Below are 16384 nucleotides of genomic sequence, written 5' to 3' on the forward strand. Positions count from 1 at the left end.
TCTACAAAAATGCAAACACAACACGATGGCTAATAACTGTTAGTAAATAAGGCAGAAGAAAGAATGGCAGAAGTTCAAGTGGAGTGGAGGGAGAAACGGACCAAAATTGTGGGTTTTAATAATGGCAGAGGTTTGAAGAAAGCAGGCATGGAGAGACTCTGAGGCGGTTTTGTTTTTCAAAAGCAAGCAAGCAAATTTCTACAAGCAGAAATAGAGACTGGTAGAACACAGAACTGAACACCAAGAAACATTTGCAATATGATGATAAAAGATAGAACTGGATACAATAAGATTAATACTATTACACAGACATGCGTGAATTTATGATGAAATAATGGAATCCTGGGAAGGGGCAGAGGGAAGTAAGGGATTTGAGAAATCCCACATTTGGATGTTTTATTGAATGTGTAAACAGTATTGTAAGGTTTTTAATTTCTTTTAATTTCTTTTATTTTTTTAATGTTTACTTTATCTGATGTGATATTTCTTATATTGAAAATTAATTATAAATAAATAAATGAATAAATGGCGACCTCTCCCCACATCACCCCCTGTTCACTCTACTCACACCTTTGCCCTTCTTGGAAATCACCCCCCCCACCCCCTTTGCTTTCCTCCATTCCTGCTTTATTCTAACTTCTGGAATTATTTGAAAACACAATTCTGCATCCATGCATCCTTGATTTACTCAGACTTCTGCCATTGTTCAAAACAGTCACCTTTTCCCTGTTCAGCGCCTGTCTCTTCTCGGTGTACTCAGACGTCTCCCTCTCCCACTCCACAGCTGCCTCTTGTGAGAAAGGCCATGTGTGTGAGCCCAGCAAGTGTTCTTCAGTGCTCTGAGACCTCTGGCTAAAGTTTAGCTACCTCGGCCAGTAGCCATGGATAGACTTGTCCGTTTGCAATTTTAGTTGCAGTAAGTATTGATCTTTCCTATTCTAATTCCAGAGGGTTCTGGAAGCTTTTCTGTGTGAAAAAACTGGTGTAAGCTGGAAGTTTCTAGCTGACATGTAAGTTTCTATTTTGCCTAGAGACAAGCAGAAGGTTCGTGATGTTTGGGTTATTCCTTCAGAGAAGCTGAGTACAGCTGGCTTAAACTGGTCCTCTTATCTCTTTCTGTCAAGGTCATGCTGACTAGAAAGAGCCTGGGTTTCACTTCTTTCCTTTTGGTGTGGTGTTCTGTACATAGTATGCTTAGTGTTAAGGTTTTTGTCTTATAAATTATTGTAAGTTTAAGTTAAGTCTGCTGCAACTGGATTTCTTATGGACAGTGTAATCCTGATTGTATTGGATTTGTGACCATTATGCTCATTTTCCTTCAATAGCATTAAAGCTCTGCTGGATGAAATATTAATTGCCTCTGGTCTATTTTTTGGGAATCCTGCAAAGTGTTTACTCGGCTAACTATTGATCTGCTCTGGCAGATCTGCTCTAATATGAATAGAATTCATGACAGTCTTCTCCCTTATCAAGCTCTTTGAAGGAGACCCATCTGCACCACCAGAAAACTCATTTCACACCTTGAATGTTCTTGCATTCTCGTGTGAGGGGCATGACTTTCCTACAGTTCTGCTGGCATCTCTCATGTAGCCTTGTCTTGGGTGTGGCGCTGTGGTCTAAACCACTGAGCCCTCGTGGGCTTGCCGATCAGAAGGTTGGCAGTTTGAATCCTCGTGGTGGAGTGAGCTCCCATTGCTCTGTCCCAGTTCCTGCCAACCTAGCAGTTTGAAAGCACACCAGTGCAACCAGATAAAATAGGTACCACTGTGGCAGGAAGGTAAACGGCATTTCTGTGCACTCTGGTTTCCGTCATGGTGTCCCATTGCACCAGAAGTGGTTTAGTCCTGCTGGCCACATGACCCAGAAAACTGTCTGTTGACAAACAGCATCTCCCTTGGCCTGAAAGTGAGATGAGTGACTCAATCCCATATTCGCCTTTGACTGGACTCAACCACCCAGGGGTCCTTTACCTTTACCTTTTTTTACCTGCCTCTACACCTTACCTGTATTTAAGCATGTCACATTCTCCTTGCCCCTCCAGGCATCATTGTCTATATGTTTCTTCTGCTGCTTATTTCCAGGGCTCTCAGTCTCTCCTGCCTCTCGCCCTGGGGAATTATCCACAACTGAGTGTAACTTTCTCCTTAGTAGGAGTGCCAGACTGAGTTTTCAGGAGTGGAGGGGTGAGGTTTCTGAATGTACAGCCAATGAATAAGGTTGAGACATAAAATCTCTCTGGGCTAGGGTTGGGCGGTATGGTATTCGATTCAGCTCACATTTAAAAGGAACCCTACCCAATTTGCACTTGCTGAAACAATATGGAAATCAAAACTCAGGCACTGGTTGAAATTCACACTTCTCTGAATTTTGCAAAGTAGTTCTCCATTCAAGTAGCATGTACAAAATGCATATCCTGGGGTTAAGTGAGCATATAAGTACACATCACAGTGCAAATAACATAGAGAGAGAGGGGTTATATTGCAGGGAATTTCTTTGCAAAAACAAAAATGTATATATTGGGAGAACTTTGCACCAAAATGCTGATGAGTCTTCATGTGGGGTTGAAGTAAATGATTCTTAAACTGCTGTGCAAAAATGAGAAATTTACAGATTTGCCCAGCCCTACTCTGGACACAGTGAATCCAACCAAAGCAGGTTGCTTAACACCGTGAGCATTTCTAAGTTTTGCTTTCCTGCATGGAAGATTGCATCGCTTTGTGGCCAGCTCTAAATCAGACAGCATGCACAATTAACCCATTTCCCAGATTGCTTTCTCCCTTTCTTTTTTCTTTGATTCCTTTAACCACCCTGCACTGTGTTAGACTACAGCCAGTTTAAAATCTGCATGGTTTTCAACAAACTGGTGCCTACAGATGAGCGATTCCTGCCTCAATCCCCATTGCAAACGAAACCTTTCTTGGGTCTGGGGGCCAATTCATGGGTCTCTTCCTTTCTCTGCTCCTCACCTGGCATCTTCCTGCCGAATGAACTCAGAGGGAAGCTGTGGCTGCTCCTGGAAGGCTGTAGAGACCGTTGGTTTCAGATGCTGCTTCCAGGTCACCCAGCGAGGAGAGCCAGGCAGAAGGATCCCCGGGCCAGAGATGGAAGAAGGAGAGAGAGAGAATAGGAGGGTTTTAAGGTCTCCACCTTTCCCCCCTCAGGAGAGGAGGGAGGCAAGGCTTGTACTCATCTTCTGCCCAAAGAAAGGTCCCAAGTTACGGCTGGCCTCCCCACCAGAGACCCTCAAACATGGCTGTGTCCTCCTGCAGCCTGTGGGTCCAGCTCTATCAGGAAGGAGGGCTGTTCTTGAGTGTTTGAGGAGCCCCTGAACGATGTGAATTTACGTCACAAGGAAGAAAGATGAAGCAGCCCAGGGAAAGACATCTCTCCCCTGGGTTTTTTTGTCTTGGTAGAAAACCTTGGTGCCAAGGGTGCAGGGTGGGACCCGAGGGGGTCAGGGAATAGCTACCATATTTTTCACTCCATAAGGTGCACCTGACAAAAAGACGCACTTAGTTTTGAGAGGAGGAAAACAAGAAAAAAAATATTCTGATCAAAACAGTGGATGTATGATTTTTGTGGTTCATGCTGTGGCCACAGACATGTGATCTGACTGAGTTTGGCGTAGCCAAATGCAAAAATCCTGAGAATCCACATGGATCCATGCTTTGTAACCACGTTTTTGAGCCATTGTGGCCCCACAAAATGGTGGGTGCGTGATTTTTTTTGGTGCAGGCTGTAGTTATGGACATGCTATGTGAACTGATGGTGAACTTGGGGTGACCCAATGCAAAAATCCTGAGGATCCATGTGGATCCGTGCTTTGTAACCACATTTTAAGTGGGGAGGGAAGGAAAAACACTGAAGGGACAAGGAGCACGCGTGGGGTGTGTGGAGAAGGAGCTTTTCAGCTCGCTGAGCCGGGGAGGGAGAGAGGGAAAGAGAGCATGGTTGCTTTAAAGGAGCCAACTGGACAGGAGCCGCTTACACCTGGGTAAGTGGTTCCTCTCCTCTCCTGCTTTGCACCTTTAAAGCAAGCGGGCTCTCCTTATCTCCCTCCTCCCCAGCTTAGCGTGCTGAAAAGCTTTGCTGCTATTTAGCGAGCTAAACGGGGAGGAGGGAGGGAAAGAGAGCACGGTTGCTTTAAAGGAGCCAACTGGACAGGAGCCGCTTACAATCGTGTAAGCGTCTCCTCTCCCGCTTGGCTGCTTCAAAGTGAGCGATGGAGGAGGGAAGGAAGGGAAACCATGGATCCTCTGCTGGCGACTGCAGCAGATCCCCCCGCCATTGGAAGGCATTTGCTCCATAAGACGCAGAGACATTTCCCTTACTTTTTAGGAGAAAAAAAGTGCGTCCTATGGAGCGAAAAATACTGCATGTTCAAAGCAGAAAAGGGTGAATCTTAGAGCAGGGGAGAAATTCAAGTCAGCTTGCATTTAAATCCACACCTCCCCAATTTTGCAATGCAGCTTTCCAACCAAATCATGTGTGCAGAAAATGAAGGGACTGGGGCAAAGGATGGAATGTGTTGCCCAAAATGACATACAAGAAAAGTGCTATTTTAGGGAATACGGTCTTGCAAAAATGGGCATATTAAGCAAAACCGCACACCATACTGTGTATATTAGGTGTACTGAAATAATGGTGAATTTTGGGGGAAACTTTTTTAGCAGTCACAACGTGATTAAAGAGTCATTACAGGGTGTGAGAGAGAACGTAGACGAGCCACTTTAGAACTTTGGTTGCTTCCAGACTGCTGCTATTTTGGGGGAGGAGATTGAGTGATGCATCAGCATATTGAGGTTGTACATTTAAACTTTGTTTGAGAAACACCCCAGGAATCAATTTTTGGGAATGAGGTAAGGGATAAGGAAATGCGCTGGAAAATGTGGGATAGCTGTTTCTTGAGACAACATCAGTTAGCAATTTTTGAATGTTTTACATATGTTCTGATTTTATTTTTAATTGTATTTTTTCATCACAGAGCAATTTGTTGCTGTGGGCTCCTTTGGGAGGGAAGGGCAGATTATGCACTTAATAAAATATATAAATGTCATATCACTGCAAACCAAACCAAAGGAACGTTCGATCCATAGCCACTGTCAGCCAATCTCCCCACAGTGTTTTGTGCAAATAAATCAGGATCAGGGCTCAGAAAAGGGGATGGAAATGCCCCGAGTTCGAAAAAGGCACAGAACAGTGAGCCCCAAAGTGGGCGATATTGAGCCTTGTGGAGGGTCAGTGGGATTTCCTGGGGGCTGACAAGAGGCAAGGGAGTGGCGGGTGGACCTGGAGGTGTAAACAGCTATCAGACTTTGAAAAACTGGCATCACTACATCAGATCCAGCAATTCTGTTGGATTACTTAAATAACCTTAATTGACTTGGGAATAAATTTAACCAGCCGAGAAAGGGTAACCCAACAGGTCAAAGAGTGCTGGAATAGATGTTTGAATAATGAAGAGTAGGCTGTAAATCTTAAATAATCTAAAGGGGGGGGCGGGGAATTCCATGCAAAATTATATATGGAAATAAATACATATATCTTGCCAGATACATGAACATGTAAGAGGTCATCAACCTCCACAGGCTGTGTGTGTATATATATAATTTTTATTGGTTTTACATATAATCACATTACGTAACATGGTACCCTCTTATTTTATCTCTTTGGCTTAACTGAGCCTAATGACTTCCTCCCGTCTGATGGTTTACAAACTTTAAACTTTGCATCTTTACATTTCGCTTCATTTCCTATCCTAGTTATATCATTACCTAAAATATTATATTACTCAACCTGAATAGGCAACAAATCTTCAGATATCCCTGCCAGTGATGCTAATTGCTTACAGTTGTCTTTCAAATATAATATAAATTTATTCCAGTTTGTTTTTTTTTTGAATGCTTGGTCTCGCTGGTTCCAGATTCTTCCTCCCAGTTTTGCCAGTTCTGCAAAGTCCATCATTTTCATCTGCCACTCTTCTTTTGTCGGTAACTCCTGTTGTTTCCATCTTTGGGCTAACAAAATCCTTACCGCAGTTGTTGCACATAAGAACAATTTTTTGTTGCATATAAGAACAAATTTTTTATCTTGTCTCGATAGCTAGCTACCCACTATACCCAATAAGAAAGCTTCTGGTTTTTTAACAAAAGTGTTTTTAAAAATTTTCTTTAGCTCATTATATATCAAGCTCCACAGTTGGCATGGCCCCCTATTGGCAGCCACGTCAACTGCAGCAAAGTGCTTCATCTCTCAAAGAATTTATAAAAGAGTGGAGTCAGTTATAAAAACTTCATGGTTTTAAGATGTCACCATCCAAACACTTTGCTTGGAGGCATGTTGGATGAGCCTTGGATTAGGAGAAAGTAAGGCCTTCTTGGTAGTGGCACCCGCCCTGTGGAACGCCCTCCCACCAGATGTCAAAGAGAAAAACAACTACCTGACATTTAGAAGACACTGTGGTATAGAGCAGCAGAAATGAGATTCAAATTGTCCTCCGGCAGTTCAGAACCTTCCTCAGGGCTTCCTTCACTTCCTTGTTGCGGAGGCTGTAGATGAGGGGGTTCAGCATGGGGGTGACGATGCAGTACATTGTGGAGATCAGGGTGTCTATCTCCAGAGAGTAGCCGGCACTGGGGCGGTTGTAGTTCACCAATTCATTTCCGACGCAGAGGGTGACCACAACCAAGTGTGAGGCGCAAGTGGAGAAGGCTTTCTTCCTGCCAGTGCTGGAGCGAATCTTCAGAATGGAGGCCAAGATGTAGAAATAGGAGAAGATGATGAAGAGCAAGGGACCCAGTCCCACAAACATGCTGGTGATGTGAGTGGCTAATTCATTGATGCTCGTATCACTGCAGGCGATTTTCAACAGCGGGGGCACATCACAAAAGATTTGGGGAATCTGGTTGGCTCCACAGAAGCGAAGCTTGGTGGCCAACACAGTGTGAATCGCTGAGTCCAGGAAGCCCCAGACCCAGGAGGCCACAGCGAGATGGATGCACAGCCTGTGCCTCATGAGACGGCTGTAGTGCAATGGCTGGCAAATGGCGGCATAGCGGTCATAGGCCATGACGGCCAACAGGGCAGGCTCACACCCAGCAAAGCCAATCAGAAAGAATGTTTGTGCCAGGCACTGGTTGTAGGAGATGGTGTGACTCTGGCGCAGGAGGTTCAACAGGATCTTTGGCACAACAACAGAAGAAACACAAATGTCCAAGCAAGACAGGTGACTGAGGAAAAAGTACATGGGGCTGTGAAGGCGGGAATCCATCAGGACCACGATTAATATCATGAGGTTGCCTGTGAGAATGGCCAAATAGGCAGCTAGGAACACCAAGAAGAGGGGAGCTTGGTCGCTCGGGGCTCTGGAGAGGCCCAAGAAGATAAACTCTTGTACCTGCGTTTGATTCTCTGTGTCCATGAGGAAGGAAAGAGGAGGATCTGAGAAGAGGGAAAAGTGGTGTTGAGGGAAGCCCTGCTATAGACAGATATCTGTCCCACCAGGAGTCTTTTGCATGCTTTCTAGGTAAATACAGAACCAGATCCATACCTATAAAAGACAGTTGGAGTGCATGGTTTTTTGCTTTACAGAAACAATGGCAGAAGTTAAAGCGGAGTGGAGGGAGAAAGGGACCAAAATTGTTTGTTTTAATAATGGCAGAGGTTTGAATAAAGCAGGCATGGAGAGACTCTGAGGGGGTTTGTTTTAACAAAAGCAAGCCAGCAAATTTCTACAAGCAGAAATAGAGACTGGTAGAACACAGAACTTAACACCAGAAAACTCGCACCACAGAACATTTCAAAGCTCCCTTTTCTCTGTACTCAACCTGTCTTTTTAATTGCCACCTCCCTTGGCAGGATTTTAAGAAGCATAATATCACTCTGGGCTAGGATTGGGGGGCATGGTATTAGATCTGGCTCACATTTAAGGGAAAACCCACCTAATTTGCACTTGCTGAAACAATATGGAAATCAAAACTCAGGTAGTAGTTGAAATTCACACTTCTCTGAATTTTGCAATGTAATTCTCCATTCCAGTAACGTGTACAAAATGCATATCCTGGGGTTAAGTCAGCATATAAATACACATCACGGTGCAAATAACATAGAGAGAGGGGGGTTATATTGCAGGGAATTTCTTTGAAAAAACCTGCATATTAGGAAAAATTGCAAAACAAAAATGTATATATTGGGAGAACTTTGCACCAAAATGCTGATGAATCTTCATGTGGCGTTGAAGGAAATGATTCTCAAACTGCTGTGCAAATATGAGAAATTGAGAGATTTTCCCATCCTTACTATGGACAGAGTGAATCCAACCCAAGCAGGTTGCTCAGCACCGTGAATATTTCGAAGCTTTGCTGTCCTGCATGGAAGATTGCATGGCATTGTGGCCAGCTGTAAATCAGACAGCCTGCACTATTGACACATTTCCCAGATTGCTTTCTCCCTTTTTCTTTGATTCATTAAACCACCCTGCACAATGTTAGACTACAGCCAGTTTAAAATCTGCATGGTTTTCAACCAACTGGTGCCTACAGATGAGCGATTCCTGCCTCAATCCCCATTGCAAACGAAACCTTTCTTGGGTCTGGGGGCCAATCCAGGGTCCCTTCTTTTCTCCGCTCCTCACCTGGCATCTTCCTGCCGAATGAACTCAGAGGGAAGCTGTGGCTGCTCCTGGAAGGCTGTAGAGACCGTTGGTTTCAGATGCTGCTCCTGCTTCCAGGTCACCCAGCGAGGAGAGCCAGGCCAGAGATGGAAGAAGGAGAGAGAGAGAGAGAGAGAGAGAGAGAGAGAGAGAATAGGAGGGTTTTAAGGTCTCCACCTTTCCCCCCTCAGGAGAGGAGGGAGGCAAGGCTTGTATTCATGTTCTGCCCAAAGAAAGGTCCCACGTTATGGCTGGCCTCCCCACCAGAGACCCTCAAACATGGCTGTGTCCTCCTGCATCCTGTGGGTCCAGCTCTGTCAGGAAAGAGGGCTGTTCTTGAGTGTTTGAGGAGCCCCTGAACGATGTGAATTTGCGTCACAAAGAAGAAAGATGAAGCAGCCCAGGGAAAGACATCTCTCCCCTGGGTTTTTTTAGTCTTGGTAGAAAACCTTGGTGCCAAGGGTGCAGGGAGGGACCCGAGGGGGTCAGGGAATAGCTATGTTCAAAGTAGAAATGGGTGAATCTTAGAGCAGGGGAGAAATTCACGTCAGCTTGCATTTAAATCCACACCTCCCCAAATTTTGCAATGCAGCTTTCCAGCCAAACCATGAGATCCAGCAATTCTGTTGAATTACTTAAACTAAATAACCTTAATTGACTTGGGAATAAATTTAACCAGCCGAGAAAGGGTAACCCAACAGGTCAAAGAGTGCTGGAATAGATGTTTGAATAATGAAGAGTAGGCTGTAAATCTTAAATAATCTAAAGGGGCGGGAATTGTTGGGATACTGCCAGGGAGACATAGGCCATCACTGCCTCCAGCCGGACTCTGGACGTCCATCAATCTCCCGTAGACGTGCAGTATCAGCAATTAGCGACAAGAAGCCTCAGGAAAATACCTTCCACATTCCTGGGCTGGTGCACACTCTATCAGCAGAATTCACACAGCAAAAGTTGCACAGCAGGAGAGCATATTTACAAGTTTATTCAGCGTTGGTCAGAACAAAGAAAAACATGACCGCCTGCTAGCGTGTTCAGGCACCGAGAGAGAGAAACGAAAGCAAGAGCAAACATAAACATCCTGTGAACAGGAAATACGCAGACTCTGTGACACACAAAAGCCTGCTCCCTTTTAAGGTGGAACGGAAATATCCTAACAGGAATTCCATGCAAAATTATATATGGAAATAAATACAGTGGTACCTTGCGTTAAGTACTTATCCCAATTTGTTCCGGAGGTCTGTTCTTAACCTGAAACTGTTCTTAACCTGAAGCATCACTTTAGCTAATGGGGCCTCCTGCTGCAACCGTGCCACCGGAGCACAATTTCTATTCTCATCCTGAAGGAGAGTTCTGAACCCAAGGTACTATTTCTGGGTTAGCGGAGTCTGTAACCTGAAGTGTATGTAACCTGAAGCGTATGTAGCCTGAGGTACCAGTGTACATATATCTTGCCATATACATGAACATGTAAGAGGTCATCATGCACCACAGTTGGCATGGTCCTCTATTGGCAGCCACACTAACTGCAGCAAGGTGTTTTATCTCTCAAAGAATTTATAAAAGAGTGAATCCAGTTCAGTTATAAAAACTTCATGGTTTTAAGATGTCACCATTCAAACACCTTGCTTGGAGGCATGTTGGATGAGCCTCGGATTAGGAGAAAGCAAGTTTTCTACATTCCTACATTGGCTCCCAGTAAGTTTCCGAGCACAATTCAAAGTGTTGGTGCTGACCTTGAAAGCCCTAAATGGCCTCGGTCCAGTATACCTGAAGGAGCGTCTCCACCCCCATCGTTCTGCCCGGATGCTGAGGTCCAGCGCCGAGGGCCTTCTGACGGTTCCCTCATTGCGAGAAGCAAAGCTACAGGGAACTAGGCAGAGGGCCTTCTCGGTAGTGGCGCCTGCCCTGTGGAACGCCCTCCCACGAGATGTCAAAGCGATAAACAACTATCTGACATTCAGAAGACATCTTAAGGCAGCCCTGTTCAGGGAAGTTTTTAACGAGTGATATTTTACTGTATTTTTGGTTTCCATGGAAGCCGCCCAGAGTGGCTGGGGAGGCCCAGCCAGATGGGCGGGGTATAAATAATAATTTATTACTATTATTATTATTATTATTATTATTATTATTATTATTATTATTTCTCCTCACTAAGCAAACCCCACCTCTCCTTCTTCCCCACTCTCTCCAACCTGAAATGTTTCCTCTGGTAGGAGTGAACTTCAATGATTGATGTAGCAGCTACAATGTGGACCCTGACAGCTGGTGTGGGGACATTCAGTTGGGGAATCTGCTGTTGCTTCCAGGAGATACAGTGAGGAAAGCCAGGTGGGAGGATCCCAGGGCCAGAGTGTCGGCATGCAGAGGGCCGGATGGCCAGCGGGCTAGCCCCGGCTGGGCCATCTTCTTCCAGCTATCCCGCTGCGGAGACCATCACCTCTGCCCCGACATAAATCAGCGACCCGGGCTTCTGAGCCAGGGCACACTATCAGCAGATCGAACTGCGCACACAGAATAGGCCTGAGGCTTGTGGAAGCATACTACAACTACAGATTTATTAAGCGTAAATCAGGACAAAGAAACATATCGTCTCTCTCTCATGTCGTCTCAGAGAGAACAGCTAAAAGCAAAAGCTATACACACAACGGAAGTTCCCAGCGAGCTGTGCTGAAATGTAAGCAGCCATGTGACACACAACAATTCCACACGTCTGCTCCTTAAGGTGGAATGGAAATGTCAACTGCTGCTTCCAGGTGGTGGGAGGATCCCAGGGCCAGAGAAGGTGGGCGGGGAGTAGAGAGGGTGGTTGTGTTGCAAGGCCCACCTTGTCAGGAGAAAATACAGACCGGTCCTGGCACTCATGTTGCAAGGGGTTGCACTAGATGATTCTTGCAACGCCTTCCCACTCTATGAGTCTGCCCCAAAAAAGGTCCCAGGTTATGGCTGCCCCTCTGTGCTAAAGGTATTGTCATATCCCCTAAGGAAAAAAGATGAAAAAGCCCAGAAAAAGTCATCTCCCCCCCCCCCCACAAGCAGAAGAGGTTGGAGGCAAGGTTGTAGGGTGGGGCCTGTTAAGTATAACTGGTTTAATTGACACAGAAATGGGAAATACCTGTGTTTTAATGAAGGTTTAAAATGGCTAAATGGCTAAATATGTCTTGCTAACATGGGGTTTCTCCACAGTAGTTTTTTAAGGGACTCTAAGCTCCTAAATGTGTTAATAATTACCTGTTGGTTGTTTTACTCTAAACTGTGTGTAACCTTTGATCATGTGATGAGGCTATGGAGTTGCAAATCCGCCATCTTGAAAGCACAGTGGTTGTTTCTATGACTGCCACAGAGAATTAAAAGGACGTAAATGGGTCTCCAAGAGCTGCACAGTCTAACGCCAATGGAGGCTGGAATGCAGGCTGTAGGGGAGAAACACAGTTTGGATTTTTGGAATTATGTTGTATTTCTAAGATGTTTCATGGGACAAAGCATTGCTGGCTGAAATCACTATTGCTGAAATTCACATAGAAAGGGAAGCCTAGAGCAACCCTAGCAATTCCTATTGGCTTGACGCCACAGAGCCATCAAAGCTGCCCTCTGCTGCCACCTGCTGGCGTCTCCAAAAACACACCTTTTCCCTATCATCTCCCTATGTTCTATCTCTCAAAGTACTTACAAAAGAATGGAGCCAGTGGAAAAAATGTTCCTGCTTTCAAGGTGCTACCATTGCCCCACTCCAAACACTGTAACTGGAGAGCTGTTAGATGAGATTTCTTAGCCTTGGGCTGGAAGCAAATGAGTTGCCTCCCTAAGCAAAGCCCGCCTCCCCTTCCTCCCTCTCTTACCACCCTGACATTCCAGTCATGCCTTGGAAGGTGTTATCCACCCATAATAATAAGGAAAGTCTATCTCATTGGCTTTGTCAGTGTCTATACTTTCTCCCTCTTCATTAATTCCCACTCATCAATTTCGCTGTTCCAAGCAGACATGTTCCAACGAGACCCTGCAATATAGACAGCCAGAAATGAGATTCAAATTGTCCTCCGGCAGTTCAGAACCTTCCTCAGGGCTTCCTTCACCTCCTTATTGCGGAGGCTGTAGATGAGGGGGTTCAGCATGGGGGTGACGATGCAGAACATCGCGGAGATCAGTGTGTCTATCTCCAGAGAGTAGCCGGTGCTTGGGCGGTTGTAGTTTAGGAACCCGTTTCCGACACAGAGGGTGACCACAACCAAGTGTGAGGCGCAGGTGGAGAAGGCTTTCTTCCTGCCAGTGTTGGAGTGAATCCTCAGAATGGAGGCCAAGATGTAGAAATAGGAGAAGATAATGAAGAGGAAGGGACCCAGTCCCACAAACATGCTGGTGATGTGAGTGGCCAATTCATTGATGCTCGTATCACTGCAGGTGATCTTCAACAGCGGGGGCACATCACAAAAGATTTGGGGAATCTGGTTGGCTCCACAGAAGTGAAGCTTGGTGGCCAACACAGTGTGAATCGCTGAGTCCAGGAAGCCCCAGACCCAGGAGGCCACAGCGAGATAGACGCACAGCCTGTGCCTCATGAGACGGCTGTAGTGCAATGGCTGGCAAATGGCGGCATAGCGGTCATAGGCCATGACGGCTAACAGGGCAGGCTCACACCCAGCAAAGCCAATCAGAAAGAATGTTTGTGCCATGCACTGGTTGTAGGAGATGGTGTGACTCTGGCGCAGGAGGTTCACCAGGATCTTTGGCACAACAACAGAAGAAACACAAATGTCCAAGCAAGACAGGTGACTGAGGAAAAAGTACATGGGGCTGTGAAGGCGCGAATCCATCAGGACCACGATTAATATCATGAGGTTGCCCGTGACGATGGCCAAATAGGCAGCTAGGAAGACCAAGAAGAGGGGAGCTTGGTTGCGCGGGGCTCTGGAGAGACCCAAGAAGATAAACTCCCCAACCTGTGCTTGATTCTCTGTGTCCATGAAGAAGAAAAGAGGGGGATCTGAGAAGAGATAAATGTGGCGTTGAGGGAAGTTAAAAGGCTTCAGGGGTCGCTCTGCTAAAGAAAGATATCTATACTATCAAGTTCAATTCAGAAGAAGATTCCCCCCCCCCCCCATTCTCATTTGCTTTCCCCAGAGTTTATTTCAAAAATAATACCAAGAGGCAACTATACAGTCTTTTCCCCTTATCTCCTCAAATGCACCATTTTGGTAAAACCCTAAATCCACATGTCTCTTATCTCCAACCAAAACAAGGAGGTGCATTCGGGTTGCCTTGAACTATCCCGGTGTCCTTTACGAAGTCTAAAACTTAGGGGTGAGGATGGGGGGAATGAGGGGTGACTCTGATATTGTCCTGGGCCAGGAGTCAGCTTCACCTGCTGAACAGCAGCCTGGAGGGGGAGATGGAAGAGTGACTCCACCTGCACCTGATCAGCCTTCCAGGTCACAGAGGAGAAGGCACTGATGAGAACCAGCCGGCTTCAGCCTTCTTAGGTAGAACTTCCAGCAGCACTTAGATCTGGCATAGGCAAACTCCTGCCCTCCAGATGTTTGGGATTACAATTCCCATCATCCCTGACCACTGGTCCTGTTAGCTAGGGATGATGGGAATTGTAGTCCCAAACATCTGGAGGGCCGGAGTTTGTCTATGCCTGACTTATGCTGGAAACAGTGCCTGTGGTTCCTGGCCATACCTTGCTGCTTCCTGCTCTCTGTCTGGACTCTTGGCTTCATGGTCATCCTTGACCTCTGGCTCACCTCACTATGTTGATTGCTGTTTGCCCGACCCTCAGAACAGACTTGACTTTGTATGCCAAGCATAACTCAGAGACTCTTCTGGTTTTATTTTTTATTTTTGGCCACACACTCCACCAAGCTCTACATGCTGTTGTCTGGCAACAGGAGTATGACAGATATCAATTAGACAATTTCAACTCCCACTGATTTCAGTGGAATAATTAAACATGCCAATCTTTCACTAGAAAGTTCAGTACGATCCCCTGTGTGAATGGACTCAGTGGCAAAACTCAATAAAAAAGATTTTTTTTAAAAAAATACCACATTGACACGGGTGGCTTAAAGCTCTATTATGCTTGTTTTGTTAATGAGTACTTGCATATGCTTAGCTGCTAACTATGAATTTAAAAAGAGCAAATAGATGGAAGGATGCTGCAGGGACCAGGAGGGGCTTGTTTGCTGGTGCCCCCACCAACTACCACTCTCTGGGTGGTCATCTGGGAGTCCCCATGGCTCCAAAGTCCAGCCTGAGCTGCACATCTGACTCTGGCTGGCAGCAGCTCTCAGGGATGGGCACAGAGGCGAGGACTTTCCCCTTGCCTGGTACCCAAGATGCTTTGAATTGGAGATGTGCAAAAGGTTGACCCAAGGACCTTCTGCTTGCAATACAGCTGCTCTGGCAATGAGCTCCAGTCCCTCTTCCACTTCTCTCTCCCTTCTCTTTCATGCTAACACATTCCTTGCATTGCCCTCAATCAAAGAAGACTCCAGTCATTTGGAAGGTGGGTAAATGAGAGCCAGGCAACTCACCGTTTCTTGCTAACTAGTTAGCTGCTGACGGCTGGCCAACTCTGGATTCCTTCTCTTCCTCACCTTGGGAAATGGAGACCTTGGGAAGAAGATACGTTAAGGCCCTAATTTCCCACCACTAGGAGTTCTGAATACAACCAGTTGTGAGGAGGCAGCTTGGGCAAAATCTCTTCTCCAAATGCGACACCAGGAAAGGGCCTTGAAGATCTCATGGTGACACCAGGGCCCATGTGAGCAAACTTCTCTGCTGCCTGCCTTGTGGGTTGCGGGCTGCCTTTCCTTGTAGGGGAGCAATTGTTACCTTGTGTGTTGACCACGGGGATATCTGTGCACAGAGAATCCACAGAGAGGAAGGCTTCTGCTGCAGTGAATCAAAATGTCCCACGGGGGTAGGATTTTTTTGCAGGTATGCTAGAGCCAAGCACAATGGGTGGTGTCCTTTAATTGGGGCACCCTTAATTGCTAATAGGGAGGGGGCAGGAGGCCAGCAGTAACCTCAGAGCTATTAAGTCATGTTACGGAAAGTGTCTCCTCCTGGCGAGATTGAAATTCCCTTTGAGACTCATTTTCACCATTGCAGCTCCTGTGTGGATGCTGTTAAGCCAGGTGAGAAAGCGAGGAAGGAAGAGCTATGGGGAAATTAAAATTCTGTCTCTCACCTGCCAGCCACCAGCGTTGTAGGCTGTTAGGACAAAGAGGAGGAGATCCTCTTCAGTGAGAGACTCTAGGGACCGTGGCTAGTAAGAAGGTGGAAGCAGTAGCCAACGCAGGACGTGTGGAAGGGCGCAGCTTTTGGGGGGCTGCCAGCTTCCTGGGCTGTGCCTGGACCAGAGAGGAAGAGAGTCTTCTTCCATGGAGGAGGTCCAGACATTAAGGGCTTCAAGTTGCAAGAAAGGAGATTCTGACTCAACATCAGGAAGAGCTTTCTGGTGACAAGAACTGCTTAACAGTGGAAGGGGCTCCCTTGGGAGGTGGTGGGCTCCCCTCCTTCCTTGGAGGTTTCTAAGCAGAGGTTGGATGGCCATCTGTCATGGATGCTTGAGCTGAGATTCCTGTATTTCAGGGGGCTGGACTAGATGACCCTTGGGGTCCCTTCCAACTCTATGGTTAGAGCAGTGTTTCCCAACCTTGGGCCTCCAGGTGCTTTTGGACTACAATTCCCATCATCCCTTGCCACTGGTCTTGCTAGTCAGGGATGATGGGA

At 46.2% G+C, this 16384-nt stretch overlaps 2 protein-coding genes across 2 annotated transcripts; both read right to left on the minus strand.

The window, feature by feature from the left end:
- Positions 1–6484: 6484 nt before the first annotated feature.
- On the minus strand, positions 6485–8717 carry LOC307224836 (olfactory receptor 5V1-like; the record flags this gene model as incomplete). Its single annotated transcript, XM_079991962.1, has 2 exons — positions 8633–8717; positions 6485–7440 (listed from the first exon to the last, which is right to left on the minus strand). The coding sequence occupies exons 1-2, from the start codon at positions 8637–8639 to the stop codon at positions 6485–6487; spliced, it is 963 nt and encodes a 320-aa protein (XP_079848088.1). The 5' UTR covers positions 8640–8717.
- A 3958-nt stretch (positions 8718–12675) lies between these two features.
- Positions 12676–13611, minus strand: LOC307224838 (olfactory receptor 5V1-like; the record flags this gene model as incomplete). The annotated part of the gene is made up of 1 exon (XM_079991963.1): positions 12676–13611. One exon carries the CDS (start codon positions 13609–13611, stop codon positions 12676–12678), a length of 936 nt encoding a protein of 311 aa, XP_079848089.1.
- Between the last annotated feature and the right edge of the window lie 2773 nt (positions 13612–16384).

The sequence above is a fragment of the Podarcis cretensis genome, assembly GCF_951804945.1.
Source record: "Podarcis cretensis genome assembly, chromosome: 10".
Taxonomy (NCBI): domain Eukaryota; kingdom Metazoa; phylum Chordata; class Lepidosauria; order Squamata; family Lacertidae; genus Podarcis; species Podarcis cretensis.